The sequence below is a fragment of the Ovis aries genome, chromosome 1, assembly GCF_016772045.2.
Source record: "Ovis aries strain OAR_USU_Benz2616 breed Rambouillet chromosome 1, ARS-UI_Ramb_v3.0, whole genome shotgun sequence".
Taxonomy (NCBI): Eukaryota; Metazoa; Chordata; class Mammalia; order Artiodactyla; family Bovidae; genus Ovis; species Ovis aries.
The window spans coordinates 251,025,639-251,044,172 of NC_056054.1; the positions used below are offsets into that span (position 1 = coordinate 251,025,639).

The following is an 18,534-nucleotide window of genomic DNA, read 5'->3' on the forward strand; positions in this document are numbered from 1 at the left end:
TCGGTTGACACCAGGTTGGGAGTTCCCCAATCTAAATTTAATATGCCATTTTATGGAATAAACAGTTCTATAGTCACACATTAATTGAAAATGCGTAATTTTTGGTAATGGCTGTAACATTATTAGAAGTGCGGCACAGAGGGAATACAGTACTTGGTAAGACCTATTTCATGTTTCTCTTCACATGACAGGCATTTATGGATTGGAGACAGATGGTATTAAGCAATTGAAATTCTGTATGTTGGGACTTCCCAGGTGGTCTGGTGGTTGAGAATCTACCTTGTAATGCATGGCACCCAGGTTTGATTCCTGGTTGGGGAACTAAGATCTCACATGTGGTAGAGCAAATAAGCCCGCAGGCCACAAGTTACTGAGCCCCATGTGCTCCAAAGCCAGTGCTCCACAACAAGAGAAGCCTGTGTGCCTCAACAAAGAGCGTATGTAGTGCATGAAAGACCCCGGAAATACCTGCCCAGTCCCACCACCCCCATCCCCTGCCCAGCCCTGGTGAAAAAGTGATATCTATTTCGAAGTTGTTTATGGTATTCATTATACTAGGCACTGAAAGACCACACTGATGGCCACATAGTTCCTTTTTTCCTGTCAAGCATGATATAAATTGCATTTTTAATGGGACTTCTCTGGCAGTTCACTAAGATTCAGTGCTTCCACTGCAGGGGGAGCGGGTTCCATCCCTGCTCAGGGAAATAAGTTTCTGCATGCCGTGTTTTGGGGTAAAGAAAAACAAACAAACAAAAAATCACATTTTTAATGATAAAATATATTTGGTCTACTAGTGATTTCCATAGAATTTGAATTCATTAATTCATTCAGCCAGAAGTAAGTGTTTATTGAATTGGAAATAGCAATAAACTGGGAAACTATCCCATAGCAATGAATTTTAGTATAGTGTACTCCTTCACTGACAAGGATATGCCCTGGTACTTGGGTACACAGAGGAGTATTAGGGACAGATTCCGAGAGCCTAGAAGTGTGAGAGTTGGTCGGGATGACATGCTAGGGAGAGGAATGATAGATTTAAGGTAGAAGGCAGGAAAGAGTATGAGACCTGGTGGTAAGTGTCAGCAGTTCTGCAGGGCAGGATTAAGGATAGTACGTGTGGGAGTTGAATGACAGATCTAGAAAGAAGGGAAGGCAGGGGCCCAAGAATTCATTCCTGTAATTCATTTTAGATGTGACTACTTCATCAAGAAATTCTTAAATCTACCATGGTGATTTTCCCTTTAATAACTGAGAAGTTTAGAATTTTGAATCTGCGGAGTTGATGCTGTTGGGGAGGCTCAGGAATCCTCATCATTTCTAGTTGCTGGTAAGGGTGAGGTTTCAGATTTTTGTTTTTATAGTTTTGTGCTCCTATATTACTATTGATATTCCTCAGGTGATTTGGTTTCAATTGTGAGAATCTTGCCAAAAATCTATGCTAAAGCAACCAGGGGACTATACAGGTTTATCTTGATTATAATTCTGTTGTTTTATAAACCCATCTCAATTTTAAATGCTAACTTGAGTTTGTCCTCTCAGTTTTTATTGACAACTCCTGACTCTCGTATGTATCCTGGCTCTTGGTGTTCAGGAGATAGCTTTTTCCTGTTTGTCTTTGCATGGTGTTATTTGAATATAAGCAAAGCGTGGTCTTTAAAATTTGATGTAGAATGTTTTCATTATGCAGATGTTTCTTGAATATCTAATACTTGCAAAGTTGAGAAGCTCCTCCACTGAAAACAGTTTCTAAGGCTGTTCTGCATTGATCTGCGTAAAGCATTTCCAGGATCAGTGTCTGTTAATGGCATCTTGTAGTAACTTTGTGTGGTTTTGTTCTTGTCTGTGAAAGTTATCAGTTTAAAATTACTAAATATAGTGATTTCACTATATGCTGTGGTGAGAGACAGTCTTTTAAAAAACTTGGCACAAGATGTCAAGGAGCTTACAGTCAGGTAATGTGGTTTAATATGGTGAAATGTCTCACACTTTCTGGTGCTTTAGCAGTTATTATGGTATATTATAGTATCATAGCTCAGTCGGTGAAGACTCTGCCTGCAATGCAGGAGACCCAGGTTCAATTCCTGAGTTAGGAAGATCCCCTGGAGAAGGAAACGACAACCCACTAAGTATTCTTGCCTGGAGAATCCCTTGGACAGAGGAGCCTGGCAGGCCTGGAGAATCCCATAGACAGAGGAGCCTGGCAGGCTGCAGTCCTTGGGGTGGCAAGAGTTGGATACAACTTAGCGACCAAACCACCACCAGCAGTTATTATGTAGAGTGTAGAGTTGGGCTCATCCTCCAGAGTTGGACCCAAGTTTGGACTCATTGGAAAAGACGTTAATGCTGGGAAAGATTGAGGGCAAGAGAAGGGGGTGACAGAGGATGAGATGGTTGGATGGCATCACTGACTCAATGGATGTGAGTTTGAGCAAACTCTAGGAGACAGTGAAGGACAGGGAAGCCTGGCGTGCTGCAATTCATGGGGTTGCAAATAGTCGGACATGATTAGTGACTGAACAACAACAACAAATGTCTCAGACTCCTTTTCTGGTGCTTTAGCAGTCATTATGTACAGTGTAGAGTTGGGCTCCCTCTCCAGAGTTAGACCCAAGTTGATATCCCAAGACCGCTACTTTTTATCCATGAATGAGATCTCAAATTATCTAAGTCTTAGGTACTTCCTTAAGGAGGAGTAGTATTACCACAGGGTAGTAGTCAGGATAAGATATAGTAATGCATGTAAAGATTTTAGTAGAATCCTGATACATAGTAAGTACTTACCTTTAGTGTTATAAATTCCATTATCCCTTGAGCTTTTAAAAAAATTACTGTAGGAGTATCAATAATAGTATTTGGTCTTAAATTCATTAAACAATTACAAATGGCTACTATGTGTAATCACTTTCGGAGAAACAAAGTAGTTGAATATATATAACTCACAGCTCAAAAGAACTTTTGTTTTCTTTTATTCAAAACAAACCTTGGGCCTATTATGGTTGGGCATTCTTTACTCAGTTTTCATAACCATGATATAATGTAGTTACTGCTGTTTTCATCATTTCACAGGTAAGGGAACTTAATTAGGAAGAAGATAATGTCATTTGCCCAAGACATCTTCATTATTGAGTGATGGAGCCAGGTTTACAACTCAGGTGTTAGACTCTGAAAACACAATCTTTAATTATTGTCTGTTCTGTCTACAGAAATAAGGCTGGCATAAAACCTTTATCACAGTGGCAGTGTGCTGGATCTAGGCTATGACGTGTAAGAGTTAAGAAGGAGGGATCAGTAATGGCTAGGATGTTGAGGGGAGGGAGAAAGCTGTCCTTGTAGTGTGTCAGGCACTCCGTTTTAGCTCCTTCATTGTCACAGTGTTCCCAGGAGAAATATTTTAGTATGCATTTTTTTTTTTTTAAGTTATTGAAGCCTCAAGAAGTTTAAGTGACTTATAAAATATCAAAGAACTGATAAATGGTGTAGGTGGAATTTAACAAAACCTTTTTGTTATGAAAAATTACAAAATCAGAGAAGTAATACAGTGTACTCCTCATGTCCCAACCTCAGTCAATACCAATGTTTTGCCTCTCATTTTATCTATTTCTCTCATTTTTAAAAATGGCTTTATTGAGGTATAGGCTTCCCTGGTGGCTCAGATGATAAAGAATCTGCCTGCACAAGTCAGGAGACCCGGGGTTCAATCCCTGGATCGAGAAGATCCTTTAGAGAAGGAAATTTCAACCCACTCCAGTATTCTTGCCTGGAAAATTCGATGGACAGAGGAGCCTGGTGAATTACAGTCCATGAGAGCACAAAGTTGGACACGGGACTAACATTTGCTGAAGGATAATTGACTTACACATATTGAAAATGTGTAATTTGACATATGTACATATCCCTGAAACCATCATCTGACAAGATCATGAGCATATCCATTACTCCCAAGAGTTTCCTTGTGTCCCTTGGTAATCCTCTTTTACCTCTTCCTGCTTCCTGCCACCTCATGCAAATAGTTGACTCATTGGAAAAGACCCTGATGCTGGGAGGGATTTGGGGGCAGGAGGAGAAGGGGACGACAGAAGATAAGATGGCTGGATGGCATCGGCGACTTGATAGACATGAGTTTGGGTAAACTCTGGGAGTTGATAATGGACAGGGAGGCCTGGCTTGCTGCGATTCATGGGGTCGCAATGAATCAGACACGACTGAACCACTGAACTGAACTGATACCTTCATATCATTAGGTGTATATTTAGAAGTGGGATGACTGGATCATATGGTAAATATACGTTAAGAAACTGCCAAACTATTCCCAAAGTAGCTCTGTTGTTTAACATTCCCATCAGCAGTGTATGAAGTTTCAGCTCCTCTCCCTGTCTGCCCTTGGCATGGTTGGTGTTTTTAATTTTAGCCCCTGTAAGATGTGTGTATCGTATTGTAATTTTAGTTTATATGACTGTTATTAAGCCTTTTTGCCATCAGTCTATCTCCTTTGATAGTTTCTGTTTAAATCTTTTGCCAATTCAAGTAAACTGAGTTTTTCTTTTATGATTGTATATTGAGAGTTCTTTATGTATTCTGGATACCAGATCTTTATATGGTTTGCAAGCACTGTCTCCCTTCTGTGGCTTATCTTTTATATTATAAACAGTGTCATCCTTAAGGGCAGAAGGTTTTAGTTTTGGTGATGTTCATTTTATCAATTTTTTGTTTTGTGAATTGTGCCTATGGTATCATATTTAAGAACTGTTTGCCTAATCCAAGAGCACAATATTTTCTCTATGTTTTCTTCTAGAGGTTTTACAGTTTCAGTTTTTACATTTAGACCTACAATCCATTATTAGTGGTATGAAGTATGAATGGAGCTTCATTTTCTTAGCTTATGGATGTCTAGGTATTCCAAACTAGAATAACTAGTTGAAGCACCATTTGTTCAATTTGTTTATCATGAAATTACCTTTATGTCTTTGTTGAAATCAGCTGCCCTTTCACCTTTTAAAAAATAGAATAATCTAAAGCACATGCCAAGGATAATTACATTTTATCCCGATGTATATTTATTATTCATCTGACTGATAAAGACTGATTTTTAGAAACATAACAAGCGTTCTATTATTATACCTCACACAATGAAGGTTCCTTAAAATCATCTAATATTTAATTCGTATTTTAATTTCCCAGATTGTTTCAAAGCAGCCTTTAAAGTTGATCAGTAAAGGGCCTTTCTCTATTATTATTGTCTCACAGTTGTATATATTTGATGTGTTTCAATCCACGGATGTCATTATTGTTTTTGATGACCTAAATGCTTTAAATTGGATCTTGTCTCTTTTGACACAAGATTTGGATTTTTTGAATAAATGAGATTTGAGCCTTTTTCTTTTTCTCTTTTAACTTTAGTGCCCATGTTCTTCTTAGGATTATTGTTGTGCTTTCTTGAAGGAAACGCTTAAAACAGCTGAGACTTAAATGGCCCACTTGGAGGGTGCATTTGTTGGAAAACTGGTTTGGTAAGGGGAATCTCAACATATTTGTGAACACAAGTCTAGCCAGCAGGAGGCAAAACTTGTGGCATAAGAGCCTGGACTGTGGAATTGTTGGAGAAGCAAAGGAAAACAGGCTAGAGTCATAGGGCAAAAGGCCTTGCCAGCTGGTTTGTGGGATTTGATTTTTTTAATGCTTTGATGATGGGTCATGGATCGAAGTTCATGACATTTTGTTTCTCACATCGATTGATAGAAAATTATTTTTGAAAGAAAGCTCTCTTGATTCCCACTTTTCATGGAGTTTGCCAAGAAAAACTTGGCTGAAGAATCTAATATCAATCCTCTAGGATTCTCTGGAGAGAGTCCTCTGTTGAGTGGTCATTAACTGAATTTCTCAGGACCCTGTACTTCTTAAACCTTTCATCTTTTACATGTCATATAGTTATGTTGAATTTGAGTCAGTATGGTATATATACATAATTCATGTAGTGATACCCAAAAGTATTTTAAGTAATGTGGCTTAGTCTTGCTTAATTTAATTGGCCTCCTGTTATATTATTGGTTGTATTGAAATCCAAGGACTAATTATGGGTTGGTGGGCTTTATCACGTTTTAGTATAAAATCTGGTTTATTAATTCACTGTTTTACCTACTGATTTCTAGAGCCCCGTGGTTATGAATGTGCTTCTACTTCATCATGCCTCCTGCTATGGCAGACGTCCTTGACATCTGGGCAGTGGACTCACAGATAGCATCTGATGGCTCCATACCCGTGGATTTTCTTTTGCCCACTGGGATTTATATCCAGTTGGAGGTGCCTCGTGAAGCTACCATTTCCTGTATTAAGCAGGTATGTTACTAGGTGAGCTTTCTATAAAGCTAGCTTACTTACTTTATCACTTGGAGGATATATTCCTCCGTTTTAGAATGGTATTCATGTAAATCATATGACGAATTTAAGGGAAGTTTGTAAGTTACTATATTTTAAAGATTTCAATCCACATTTTGTCTTGGATCTTCTTTCTGGTTTATATGTGTATAGACACACAGACACACACACAGATACACACACACGGCTTCCCTGATAGCTCAGTTGGTAACAAATGCAATGGTTCGATACCTGGGTCGGAAACATCCACTGGAGAAGGGATAGGCTACCCACTCCAGTATTCTTGGGCTTTCTTTGTGGCTTCGTGGGTAAAGAATCCACCTGCAATGCGGAAGGGTTCAATCGCTAGGTTGGGAAAATTGCTTTGAGAAGGGAAAGGCTGCATACTCCAGTATTCTGGCCTAAAGAATTCCATGGACTATATAGTCCATGGGGTCGCAAAGAGTTGGACATGGCTGAGCCACTTTCAATTTCGTGTGTGTGTGTGTGTTTCTGTATGGGTATGTGTATATATATAAATAAACAAATTCATTCTCACTCCTACTCACTTTTAATTAAAAAAAATCCACGTGTGATACCTGAATTAAGACACACTAGCTTATGTCGGCTAGTTTGAAAGATTTGTTCAGATTATCAAAAGGAATTTGACATTGTCAGAGAAAGTTTTAAGGTAAGGTCTTTGTACTTATTGTCTTTGAATTTGTCACTTTTTTTTTTTTTTTAATAAATGTGACTTTTGGTTTGTCGTTTCTTTTCTCCTTTTCGTTCCTTTTCTGTTCCCCTTCTTCTGTCCCATCCCCACTAGTTTTCATGGTCACTCTCGGGGAAGAAGAGATTTTCTGCTGTTTACTAGATTCTGCCTCCCCACCCCCATATGAATGGTATGTCCTCATTTGAAAGCAAATTCTTTCATATAACAAGGCTTGCCTGTTTGTTGGCTAATTTTTTTCAACTGAATTGATGAGTGCTGTTTGATTTGTAACGACTGTGACTTTTAAGTGAAATTATTTTTCTAACTTTCTCTTAAATGTATTTCAAATAGCTGAACCCAATATGGAAGCCCAGTATAGGACTGTGATCTTTTTAAGAAAAAAAATTTATGACAAAGTACTAGAGTTGGAACAGCCTCTCAGCTGTCTTCCAAGCTTCTTCATTGGGGAGCCATAAAAATTCTAGAACTGTATGATCCCTGAAGTGAAAAAAAATTCAAAATTGTTTTAGGCACCTGACAGGTGCAGAGAGTACATTTATTTTTCTAGTCACCAGTGACAGGTATGGATGACTGTGTCTATAGCTGAAGCTTAATTAACTATTGAAACTCATCTAAAAAATTTTTTTTTAATATATTGTTGTCAAATAAAATTTGGAGAAGGCAGTGGCACCCCACTCCAGTACTCTTGCCTGGAAAATCCCATGGACGGAGGAGCCTGGAAGGCTGCAGTCCATGGGGTCGCTGTGGGTCAGACACGACTGAGCGACTTCACTTCCACTTTTCACTTTCATGCATTAGAGAAGGAAATGGCAACCCACTCCAGTGTTCTTGCCTGGAGAATCCCAGGGACGGGAGAGCCTGGTGAGCTGCTGTATGTGGGTTGCGCAGAGTTGGACACGACTGAAGTGACTTCAGTTCAGTTCAGTTGCTCAGTCATGTCCCACTCTTTGCGACCCCATGAATCGCAGCATGCCAGGCCTCCCTGTCCATCACCATCACCCGGAGTTCACTCAGACTCACGTCCATCGAGTCCGTGATGCCATCCAGCCATCTCATCCTCGGTTGTCCCCTTCTCCTCCTGCCCCCAATCCCTCCCAGCATCAGAGTCTTTGCTGACTGTATAGAGCTTCTCCATCTTTGGCTGCAGAGAATATAATCAATCTGATTTCGGTGTTGACCATCTGGTGATGTCCATGTGTAGAGTCTTCTCTTGTGTTGTTGGAAGAGGGTGTTTGCTATGACCAGTGCATTTTCTTGGCAAAACTCTATTACTCTTTGCCCTGCTTCATTCCGTATTCCAAGGCCAAATTTGCCTGTTACTCCAGGTGTTTCTTGACTTCCTAGTTTTGCATTCTAATCCCCTATAATGAAAAGGACATCTTTTTTAGGTGTTAGTTCTAAAAGGTCTTGTAGGTCTTCATAAAACCATTCAACTTCAGTTTCTTCAGCGTTACCGGTTGGGGCATAGACTTGGATAACTGTGATATTGATCGGTTTGCCTTAGAGATGAACAGAGATCATTCTGTCGTTTTTGAGATTGCATCCAAGTACTGCATTTCGGACTCTCTTGTTGACCATGATGGCTACTCCATTTCTTCTGAGGGATTCCTGCCCACAGTAGTAGATATAATGGTCATCCGAGTTAAATTCACCTATTTCAGTCCATTTTAGTTCGCTGATTCCTAGAATTTCGACGTTCACTCTTGGCCATCTCTTGTTTGACCGCTTCCAATTTGCCTTGATTCATGGACCTGACATTCCAGGTTTCTATGCAATATTGCTCTTTACAGCATCGGACCTTGCTTCTATCACCAGTCACATCCACAACTGGGTATTGTTTTTGCTTTGGCTCCATCCCTTCATTCTTTCTGGAGTTATTTCTCCACTGATCTCCAGTAGCATATTGGGCACCTAATGACCTGGGGAGTTCCTCTTTTGGTATCCTATCATTTTGCCTTTTGATACTGTTCATGGGGTTCTCAAGGCAAGAATACTGAAGTGGCTTGCCATTCCCTTCTCCAGTGGACCACATTCTGTCAGACCTCTCCACCATGACCCACCCATCTTGGGTTGCCCCGCAGGCATGGCTTGGTTTCATTGAGTTAGACAAGGGTGTGGTCCTAGTGTGATTAGATTGACTAGTTTTCTGTGAGTATGGTTTTAGTGTGTCTGTCCTCTGATGCCCTCTTGCAACACCTACCATCTTACTTGGGTTTCTCTTACCTTGGGCGTGGAGTATCTCTTCTCGGCTGCTCCAGCAAAGCATAGCTGCTGTTCCTTACCTTGGAGGAGGGGTATCTCCTTACTGCCACCGTTCCTGACCTTCAGCATGGGATAGCTCCTCTAGGCCCTCCTGTGCCTGCTCAGCCACTGCTCCTCGGGTTGCTCTTCCCGGCCGCCGGCCCTGGCCTCGAGCATGGGTCGCTCCTCCCAGCTGCTGCCCCTGGCCTCGGGCTCGGGGTGACTCTTCAGGGTTACCGCCCCTGGCCTCGGGCGCGAGGTGGCTTCTCCCGGCTGCCCCTGACCTCAGTCGTGGGTGTCTCCTCCGGGAGTGACTTATCAGTAGCAAAATAAAATTAAAATTAATCAGTGATTTTTAGGCACATAATTTTTGGTATTAAGTATATTCACAGTGTTGTCCAATTCATTAAGTCGCTCAGTCATGTCCGACTCTTTGCGACCCCGTGGACTGTAGCCCATCAGGCTCCTCCGTCCATGGGATTCTCCAGGCAAGAATACTGGAGTGGGTTGCCATTTCCTTCTACAGAGGATCTTCCTGACCCAGGGATCGAACCCAGATCTCCTGTATTAGAGGCAGACCCATTTACCTCTGAGCCACCAGGGAAGCCCCAATTCATTACCACTATCCATTTCTAACACTTTTCATCATGTAAACACAGACTGTGTACTTACTAAATAATAAACTTCTGCTCCCCTAACCGCTGGTAATCTCCATTCTAGTATTGATTCTAGCTACCTCATGTAAGTGGAATCACACAACAGTCAGCCTTGTCTCTTGCATTTTTCACTTAGCCATAGTATTTTTAATTTCATTCGTGTTGTATTATGTGTCCAAATTTCTTTCCTTTTTAAGACTGAATATTATTGTATTGTATGGATATACCACATTTTGTTTATTCATTCATCTTTTGTTGGTCATTTTCGTTATATTCAACTTTTAGCTATTGAGAACAATGCTGTTCTTAACATTGATGTTTAAGTTTCAATATGAATCCTTGTTCTCCATATGTTGGATCATATGGTAATTCTGTTTTAACTTTTTAAGAAACTGCCAACCTTTTTTTTTTTATAGTGGCTATACCATTTTATGTTCCCAGCAGAAATGCACAAGGGTTCCAGTTTCTCAAAATGCTGGCCAGAACTTATTTTCTTTTTTTTTAAAAAAATAACCATTCTTCTGGTTGTGAAGTGACACCTCATTTTAATTTTTATTAGCCATTTCCCTAATGGCTAATACTATCACGTTCTCTTCATGTTCTTGTGGACTTTTTTTTTTTTTTAGAATTTTTGTTCAAGACCATTGCCCATTTTCTAATTCAGTTGTTTTTTTGTTGTTGAGTTGTAAGAGTTCTTCATGTATTCTGGATGGTAATCTCTTGTGAAATATATATTTTGAAAATATTTTCTTCTATTCTGTGGGTTGCCTTTTTACTCTCAAAATAGTGTCCTTTTATACAGAAAAGTTTTAAGTTTTGATGAAATCAAATTTACCTATATTTTCTTTCCTTCTTTTTTGCCTAACATTGATTTTTTCTGTTTTATGTAACTGAATCTGAGGTTTGGCCATGATTTTCATTTTTCAGCTGTTGGCTTTTGTCCTGGTTGCAATTAAAATATGTAATCCACGTTGTATTTGTATAGTGACCTTCTTTTATAGGATCTCATTTAGGAGAATTCAGAGATGATGAGAGATTGATTGTGCTCTTCCTGACAGGGCAATCCTAGTTAATGGAGATAACTCTGGTGAACAGAAAAGAATTCAGGACAGAAATAATGTAAATTTTGTGTGAAACTGATAGATGATACATACTTTAAATGTTCTTTTTTTATTAGAAGTTATTTATATTTACAAGAATGCTGAATGTGAAAGTCTTCATTGATTCTTGCTCTTCATAGATACTTACTTTTAATACTTTAGTTTCTTAAAATGTATTTTTAAAATTATACCATTGTTATTTTATAAGAGAGGGTTAATACTATTCGTATTCTCTTCCAATTTGCTGTTTTAAAAGAAACCAACTGTGATATACCTTGTATACTTTATGCATTACCCTGTTTGTCTATCTTATTTTCATAGTTCTGTAATATTCTGTAATTCATTTAACCAAACCAGTATTGCTAAACATATGGCTTGTCCTCAGTTTTTGAGTTTTCCAACAAGTTCTACAGTGAGCATCCTTGTAGATATGTCTCTGTACATTTGAGCAAGTATTTCCATTTCATAAAATGTCTGATTTTTTTTTCTGCAGATGTTATGGAAACAAGTTACCAATTACCCAATGTTTAACCTCCTTATGGAAATCGACTCTTATATGTTTGCATGTGTGAATCAAACTGCTGTATATGAGGAGCTCGAAGATGAAACAAGAAGACTCTGTGATGTCAGACCTTTTCTTCCAGTTCTCAAATTAGTGACAAGAAGTTGTGACCCAGGGGAAAAATTAGACTCAAAAATTGGAGTCCTTATAGGAAGAGGTAATTTAAACAATTCTTAGTATGAATTTAATGTTTGTTGCCAGATAAATCTATAAACATGTAATAAGTACTCTCTATAACATTGCTTTGCAAGGAGTGGTCTATGGTATTTATGTTACGAGTGTTAGATAGAGTAAAAACAGAAATCAAAAATAAATCTTTAGAAACTTCTCTAACAATGTGATATTGCCACAAAAAGGGCTTTTAAAGTTTGTCTTTTTCTTTTCCAGTGACTTATTTTTTAAATTTATTTTATTGAAGTATAGTTGATTTACAATGTTGCATTAATTTCTGCTGTACAAAGAATGATTCAGTTTTATATACACATACATATAATACATGCATTCATTTGCATATTCTTTCCCATTATGATTTATCATAGGATATTTTATATAGTTCCCTGTGCTACACAGTAAGTAGGCTTCGTCGTGTATTCATTCCAGATATAATAGTTTGCATTTGCTAACCCCAACCTTCCAGTTCATCTGTCCTCCACCCCCATCCTCCTTGGCAACCATAAGTATCTTCTCTATGAATCTATTTCTTATTTGTATATAAGTTCATTTGTGTCATAATTTGGATTCTGCATATAAATGATAACATACGGTATTGTCTTTTTCTTTCTACTTCATTTAGTATGATCGCCTTTTGGTCCATCCATGTTGTTGCAAATGGCATTATTCTTTTTCATGGCTGAGTGTTCCACTGTGTATATATACCTCATTTTCTTTATCCATTTATTGTTGATGGTCATTTAGGCTGTTTCTTTGTGAATCGTGCTGCTCTGAATACATAGGGAACCATCCATATTTTTGAATTACAGCTTTGGGTACATGCCCAGGTGTGGGATTGCTGCATCGTGGACCAACTCTGTTTTTATTGTTCTGAGGAACTTGTATTCTATTTTTTTCACAGTGGCTACACCAATTTACATAGCCACCAACAGTGTAGGAGGGGTCCATTTTCTCCTCGTCTTCTCCAGCATTTATTATTTGTAGACTTCTTAATGAAGGCCATTCTGACTGATGTGAGGTGATACCTCATTGTACTCTTCATTTGTGTTTCTCTAATAATTAGAGATGTTGAATATCTTTTCATGTGCCTTTTGGCCGTCTATATGTCTTTGACTTCTTCTTCTTTTATAAAAGTATTGGTTTTTGTCAGATTGGAAATAAAAAAGTTGTTCCTTTGCCTCAGTTAGTTTGAGAAGCCCTTTTGTAAGAGATGCATCCTCAGTTTCTTGTGAACTACCCCTGAAGTATGAACATAATTTATACGCAGCTCTCTGTGATAATTGAGACTTTAAGGTGATTGATAAGTTTCCATAAGTTTTACTTCATAAGTAAAATTATCTTTTAAGTAGAAGTTATTTTTATAGCAAGTCAAGTCCATATTCTTTGCATATTAAATCCAGGGAAAATTGTGAATAATACAATGTGGAGCAGTCACTCTTGCTCTAGTAATCTTAGGTGTTTACTGGACCAGTGGTATTCTGCCTTAGACAAGATATTAACTTGAATTACATACTACAAGGGATTACTGAGGTAATTTTGTTGGATAATCCAATTTGTAACTGAGGTAATCCAATTTGTTGGGTCTGGATTGGCTGCCTATATTGATCAAATTCAGGGTCATTTCAGTTCAGTCACTCAGTCCTGTCTGACTCTTTGCGACCCCATGAACTGCAGCACGCCAGGCCTCCCTGTCCATCACCAACTCGCAGAGTTCACCCAAACTCAGTGTGCATCGAATCAGTGATGCCATCCAGCCATCTCATCCTCTGTCGTCCCCTTCTCCTCCTCCCTTCAATCTTTCCCAGCATCAGGGTCTTTTTCAGTGAGTCAACTCTTTGCATGAGGTGGCCAAAGTATTGGAGTTTCAGATTCAGCATCAGTCCTTCCAGTGAACACCCAGACTGGTCTCCTTTAGGATGGACTGGTTGGATCTCCTTGCAGTCCAAGGGACTCTCAAGAGTCTTCTCCAACACCACAGTTCAAAAGCATCAATTCTTCAGCGCTCAGCCTTCTTCACAGTCCAACTCTCACATCCATACGTGACCAATGGAAAAACCATAGCCTTAACTAGACGGACCTTTGTTGGCAAAGTAATGTCTCTGCTTTTGAATATGCAATCTAGGTTGGTCATATCTTTCCTTCCAAGGAGTAAGCGTCTTTTAATTTTATGGCTGCAGTCACCATCTGCAGTGATTTTGGAGCCCCCCAAAATAAAGTCTGACACTGTTTCCACTGTTTCCCCATCTATTTCCCATGAAGTGATGGGACCAGATGCCATGATCTTAGTCCAAATTCAGAATACTATAGTACAATTCTCTGTAAGATACTTTTCTTTGATCTTACCCTGTAGTTTAAATTCTGATGATTACATTGGGGGACTAAATTCTCTGAGTGCTTAGAACAGAGGCTTATTGATTTATATGTGACACTCTGTTTTTTAAAAACGTTTGATTATTTCAGATTATAACTAGTTTGCTTTGGCAGTAACTTTGTTCCCCATTAAGTAGCTTCGTAATTGTATACCTTACAGATCTTTTAAAAATATATTGATAGCTTCAGTAGAAAGCATTCCTATTTTCTAGAGCTTCAAAGATTTTTTTAAAACTGTAGTCTCCATTAGAAGTTTTTCCTTTGAGTTGAAGAGTAATATATAAAAGTAGAAAGAATAAAAAATCACTTATCGTCTTATCCAGAATAAGAATATCCCCTGATAATATTTTGATACAGTTATTTTTAAGGGTTTTATAGTTGTTTATGAAATACTGTTTGTCTGTATTTTTCTGCTGATTTTTAGACAAGCTGAAATATTTGATAATTCAAAAGGTTCACGTCACAGATAGAGTTAACATTTATCAGTTAACGTATAGGTGTCTTTTTGAGACTGACCATCTTTTGAAAACTTAGATCATTGTGTTCTATTTGGATTTTGATCTCCAAAGCATATGGATTCATGAGCCACCATTATGTTGATCTGTGCTTGTCAGATTTATCATATAAAAATACAGGAGATTCATGTTATACTCTTATTGCTAAAAAGTCATTCACTATCTAAAATTAAAATAGAAAGGACATACTTTTTTAAAAAATTTGACAATTCTAACTTTAGCACAGGGATCTAATATATATTAGAATTGAATTTTTCTTTCTTTAAACAATGCATCATATTTTATCTAGTATAAAGCTTATTGTGCAAAGGTTTTATTCAGTATGTTTTGCAACTTGAATGATAAGTTTTATATACTTTAGATCCTCAATTCTTTAGGATAGCTAGCATTATGATTGTATACAAAAATTCAAACACTAACGTTCATTTACGAAGTTGAGTAAATCTGTTTTGATGTTTTAGAGTGAATTTCCACTAAATACTCAACAAGTCAAGTTTTGCAGTTGCTGATTTGTATGTGATGACTACAGCCGGGACTTGGTGAGGTCATGCCTCCTGGGAAAACAATAAACAATTCTTTCAGTTTAACTTGAGGAGCGAGAGTTTGCTGCCTCTTCCTCCTCAAAGAAAAGAATAGACCCTTTACAGACATAACTGCCCTGATGGGTCTAAAAATACCTTTTCCTGAAAAATGATATGACTAATCATTGTATTTTCTCTGTATTCTAAATAATTATTTACAGCGTTGATGCTGGGGCTCTGATTATTCTCTGTAGTGAAGGTACTTGTCACTCTTTCCTTAATTTCTTCAAACACCCAGCAGTAAATCTTGATCAGAGAATTTTGTCAGCGTTCTGATAAAGGTATCTGAACACTTCCTTTTTCCCCTTAATATTCCTTAAAATGACGGAAATATATAGTCCAAAGATTTTAAAGGTATCTGTAGTATGTAGAAATTGTTCATTCAATGCTTTTTAATATAAAAAATTCTATTTGATTGTAAACTATACAGTACTCTTAAGATTTAAGCTTTGCTATCAAATTTTCATATACAAGACATATAGGGAATTAACTAGGTTTAAAATTACTCAGCCTAACTTTTTTATTTTTGAAAAAGATTCTATTTTTAAGAAATCTTTGTAGGAGTCCCCAAATTCAGGCTTCTACAGTTTCTTCTTTTAAAAAAAAAGTTTATTAGAGCATAGTTGATTTACAATGTTGTGTTAGTGTCAGGTGTACAGTAAAGTGACTCAATTATACATACACATATAGCCACTCTATTTTAGATTTTTTTCCCATATAGACCATTACACATTACTGAGTAGTGTTTCCTGTGTTATATCGCAGGTTCTAGTTGCTTATACATTTTATATGTAGCAGTGTGTATATGTCAATCTTAATCTCTCAGTTCCTTCCCCCCGCCCATCCCCCAGTGACCATTAACATAAGCTTGTTTCTACATCTGTAATTTCATTCCTTTACATATAGCTGTCCAGTTTTCCCACTTATTAAAGAGTCTGCTTTTCTCCATCGAATATTCTCATCTCCTTTGTCACAGATTAGGTGCCCATTCATCAGTTTCTTAAAATACGAATTCTCAAGAGATTGGGATTTAGTGAGTCTGAAATAAATGAAAGAAATGTGTACTTTTCAGTTGAGTCTCATCGTTTTATGGAAAGAGTCCTATATTTGTAATATATTGAAAAAAATGACCAAAATGATAGCATTGCAATTCAGCAGTTTATTTTGAGTGTTTTTACTTGAGAACCATAGCAGTGAACTTAGGTGATGTGGACTTTGCTGCTCTGAGTCGAGGAGGGTCACCTCTCTCAGCTAGGTAAGACAGGAAGATGCTCTTAAACTGAGATTTCAGTGCTCATTAGGAGTTGACCAGGTGAATGGGGTTGGAAGAAGGAAAAGCAAATGGGAATGGCATATGTGAAAGATAGTCTATTCAAGGAATAAAAGAAATTGACTATGATTTGTTGACGGGGACAGCCAGGATAAGCAGGAAGTTCAGAAAGGCAACCAGTTTCAGAGTATGCAGGCCTATCCAAGTCATATAAAAAGTAGAGAACTCATACGAGCACTTGGGAAGCTATTGAAAGGATTTAAATAGGGGCATTACAGCATTACATTTTCAGTTTAGAAAAATTATTCACATTGGGGAATGGAAATGGATTGTGAGAGGATCTAACAAAAATCAAATGATCTGCCCTTTATCTACTAAAAAAAAAGTCATGTCAAATCCACTTTATAAATGTCTCTACCTACTTCTTATAGATCCTGTAGCCATTAACTTAAATTATGGTTCCTTCATAACTGATTGAGAGTAATTTGTTAAAGTATCCATGAAGTTACATTTTACCCTCAGGATTTTACCTTTGTTGTATTATGCAACTTAAAACATTTTTTATATTTAATATCACAAATCAATGCTGATATTTTAAAAATGATAACTTTTAATGTCAGTAGACAATGCTGATAAGTGTGCTATCAAGGTAATACTCATTGACATATATATATATTCAAATGATACAATATTTTTTTTAAATATGATATTGGTTGTGTCTTGTGGAATCAACAGTAACAGCTTGCTTTACTGTGCTTCCCTCTCCAACACTATAAAATGTTGTTAATATTATCTCAAGTTTCTTTCCAAGGCAAAAATGTATACATATTCTATATTCTTTCTTTTGAATTTGCATAAAAGGAATCTTGTGAGACCCATTCTGTCCCTGCTTTGTAAATTTAATATATCTGTGACCTTTCCCCCTAATAACAGAACATTTCATGCATTTTATCGCTTGTACCAATGTGGCATTGCTGTATGGGTATACGTTAACTTTTTAAACCATGTCTTAATGATTATCTTTAGGTTATTTCCAATTTCTTATTTATAATAAAGAAAGCAACAGTGAACATTTTTGTACTTCTATCATGTTATTTGAACAATTATTTCCATCAGTTCAGTTCAGTTCAGTCGCTCAGTTGTGTCCGACTCTTGGCTGCAGCACGCCAGGCTTCCCTGTCCATCACCAAGTCCCAGAGCTTGCTCAAACTCATGTCCATCAAGTTGGTGATGCCATCCAACCATCTCATCCTCTGTCATCCCCTTCTCCTCCCTCCCACCTTCCATCTTTCCCAGCATCAGGGTCTTTTCAGGTGAGTCAGTTCTTCACATTAGGTGGCCAGAGTATTGGAGTTTCAGCTTCAGCGTCAGTCCTTCCAATGAATATTTAGTACTGATTTCCTTTAGGATGGACTGGTTGGATCTCCTTGCAGCCCAAGTGACTCTCAAGAGTCTTCTCTAACACCACAGTTCAAAAACATCAATTCTTTGACCCTTAGCTTTCTTTAAAGTCCAACTCTCACATCCATACATGACTACTGTAAAAACCATACATTACTATGGAAAAATTATTTCCATAGGTGTGTGGAAAATAACCACTCAAATTTGAGAACATAATATTTAATCACAGCTTGCCAAAATAAAGAAACTTTGTGTTTGGCAGTAACTCAGAGTCAGGCAGGGGAGTCATTTAGTTTCATTCTGGAGAAAGTGGTTGACTTTCCTGTTTGCCTGATGAGACGTTGTTGGCGGTGGGAAGCTGGAGGTAGGCCCAGAGGTAGGCCGAGAAGAAGCTAGGCATCTTCCGTGATTGGTTTTGGGAGCATATTTGACTTTCACTGGTTTGTCCTAAGTCTCCTGTTGGAATTCCAGGTCAAAATGTGTGTTTGTACGTGTAATTTTTAATTAGTTATTAAATATGCTCATTTCTCTTCTACCCCTTACAGCTCAAGGTTTTATCAAAGTGTTTGCCAGTCTGATA

General features: G+C 37.8%; 1 protein-coding gene across 3 annotated transcripts in view; it reads left to right on the forward strand.

The window, feature by feature from the left end:
- Positions 1–18,534, forward strand: part of PIK3CB (phosphatidylinositol-4,5-bisphosphate 3-kinase catalytic subunit beta) — a 184,225-nt gene that overhangs the window by 78,329 nt on the left and 87,362 nt on the right. For all 3 annotated transcript variants that reach the window (XM_004003302.6, XM_042236388.2, XM_042236387.2), the window contains 2 exons: positions 6,150–6,336; positions 11,578–11,803. In XM_004003302.6, coding sequence (XP_004003351.2) covers positions 6,166–6,336; positions 11,578–11,803 — 397 coding nt within the window. In that variant the 5' untranslated portion in view covers positions 6,150–6,165. The remainder of the gene's footprint in view (positions 1–6,149; positions 6,337–11,577; positions 11,804–18,534) is intronic.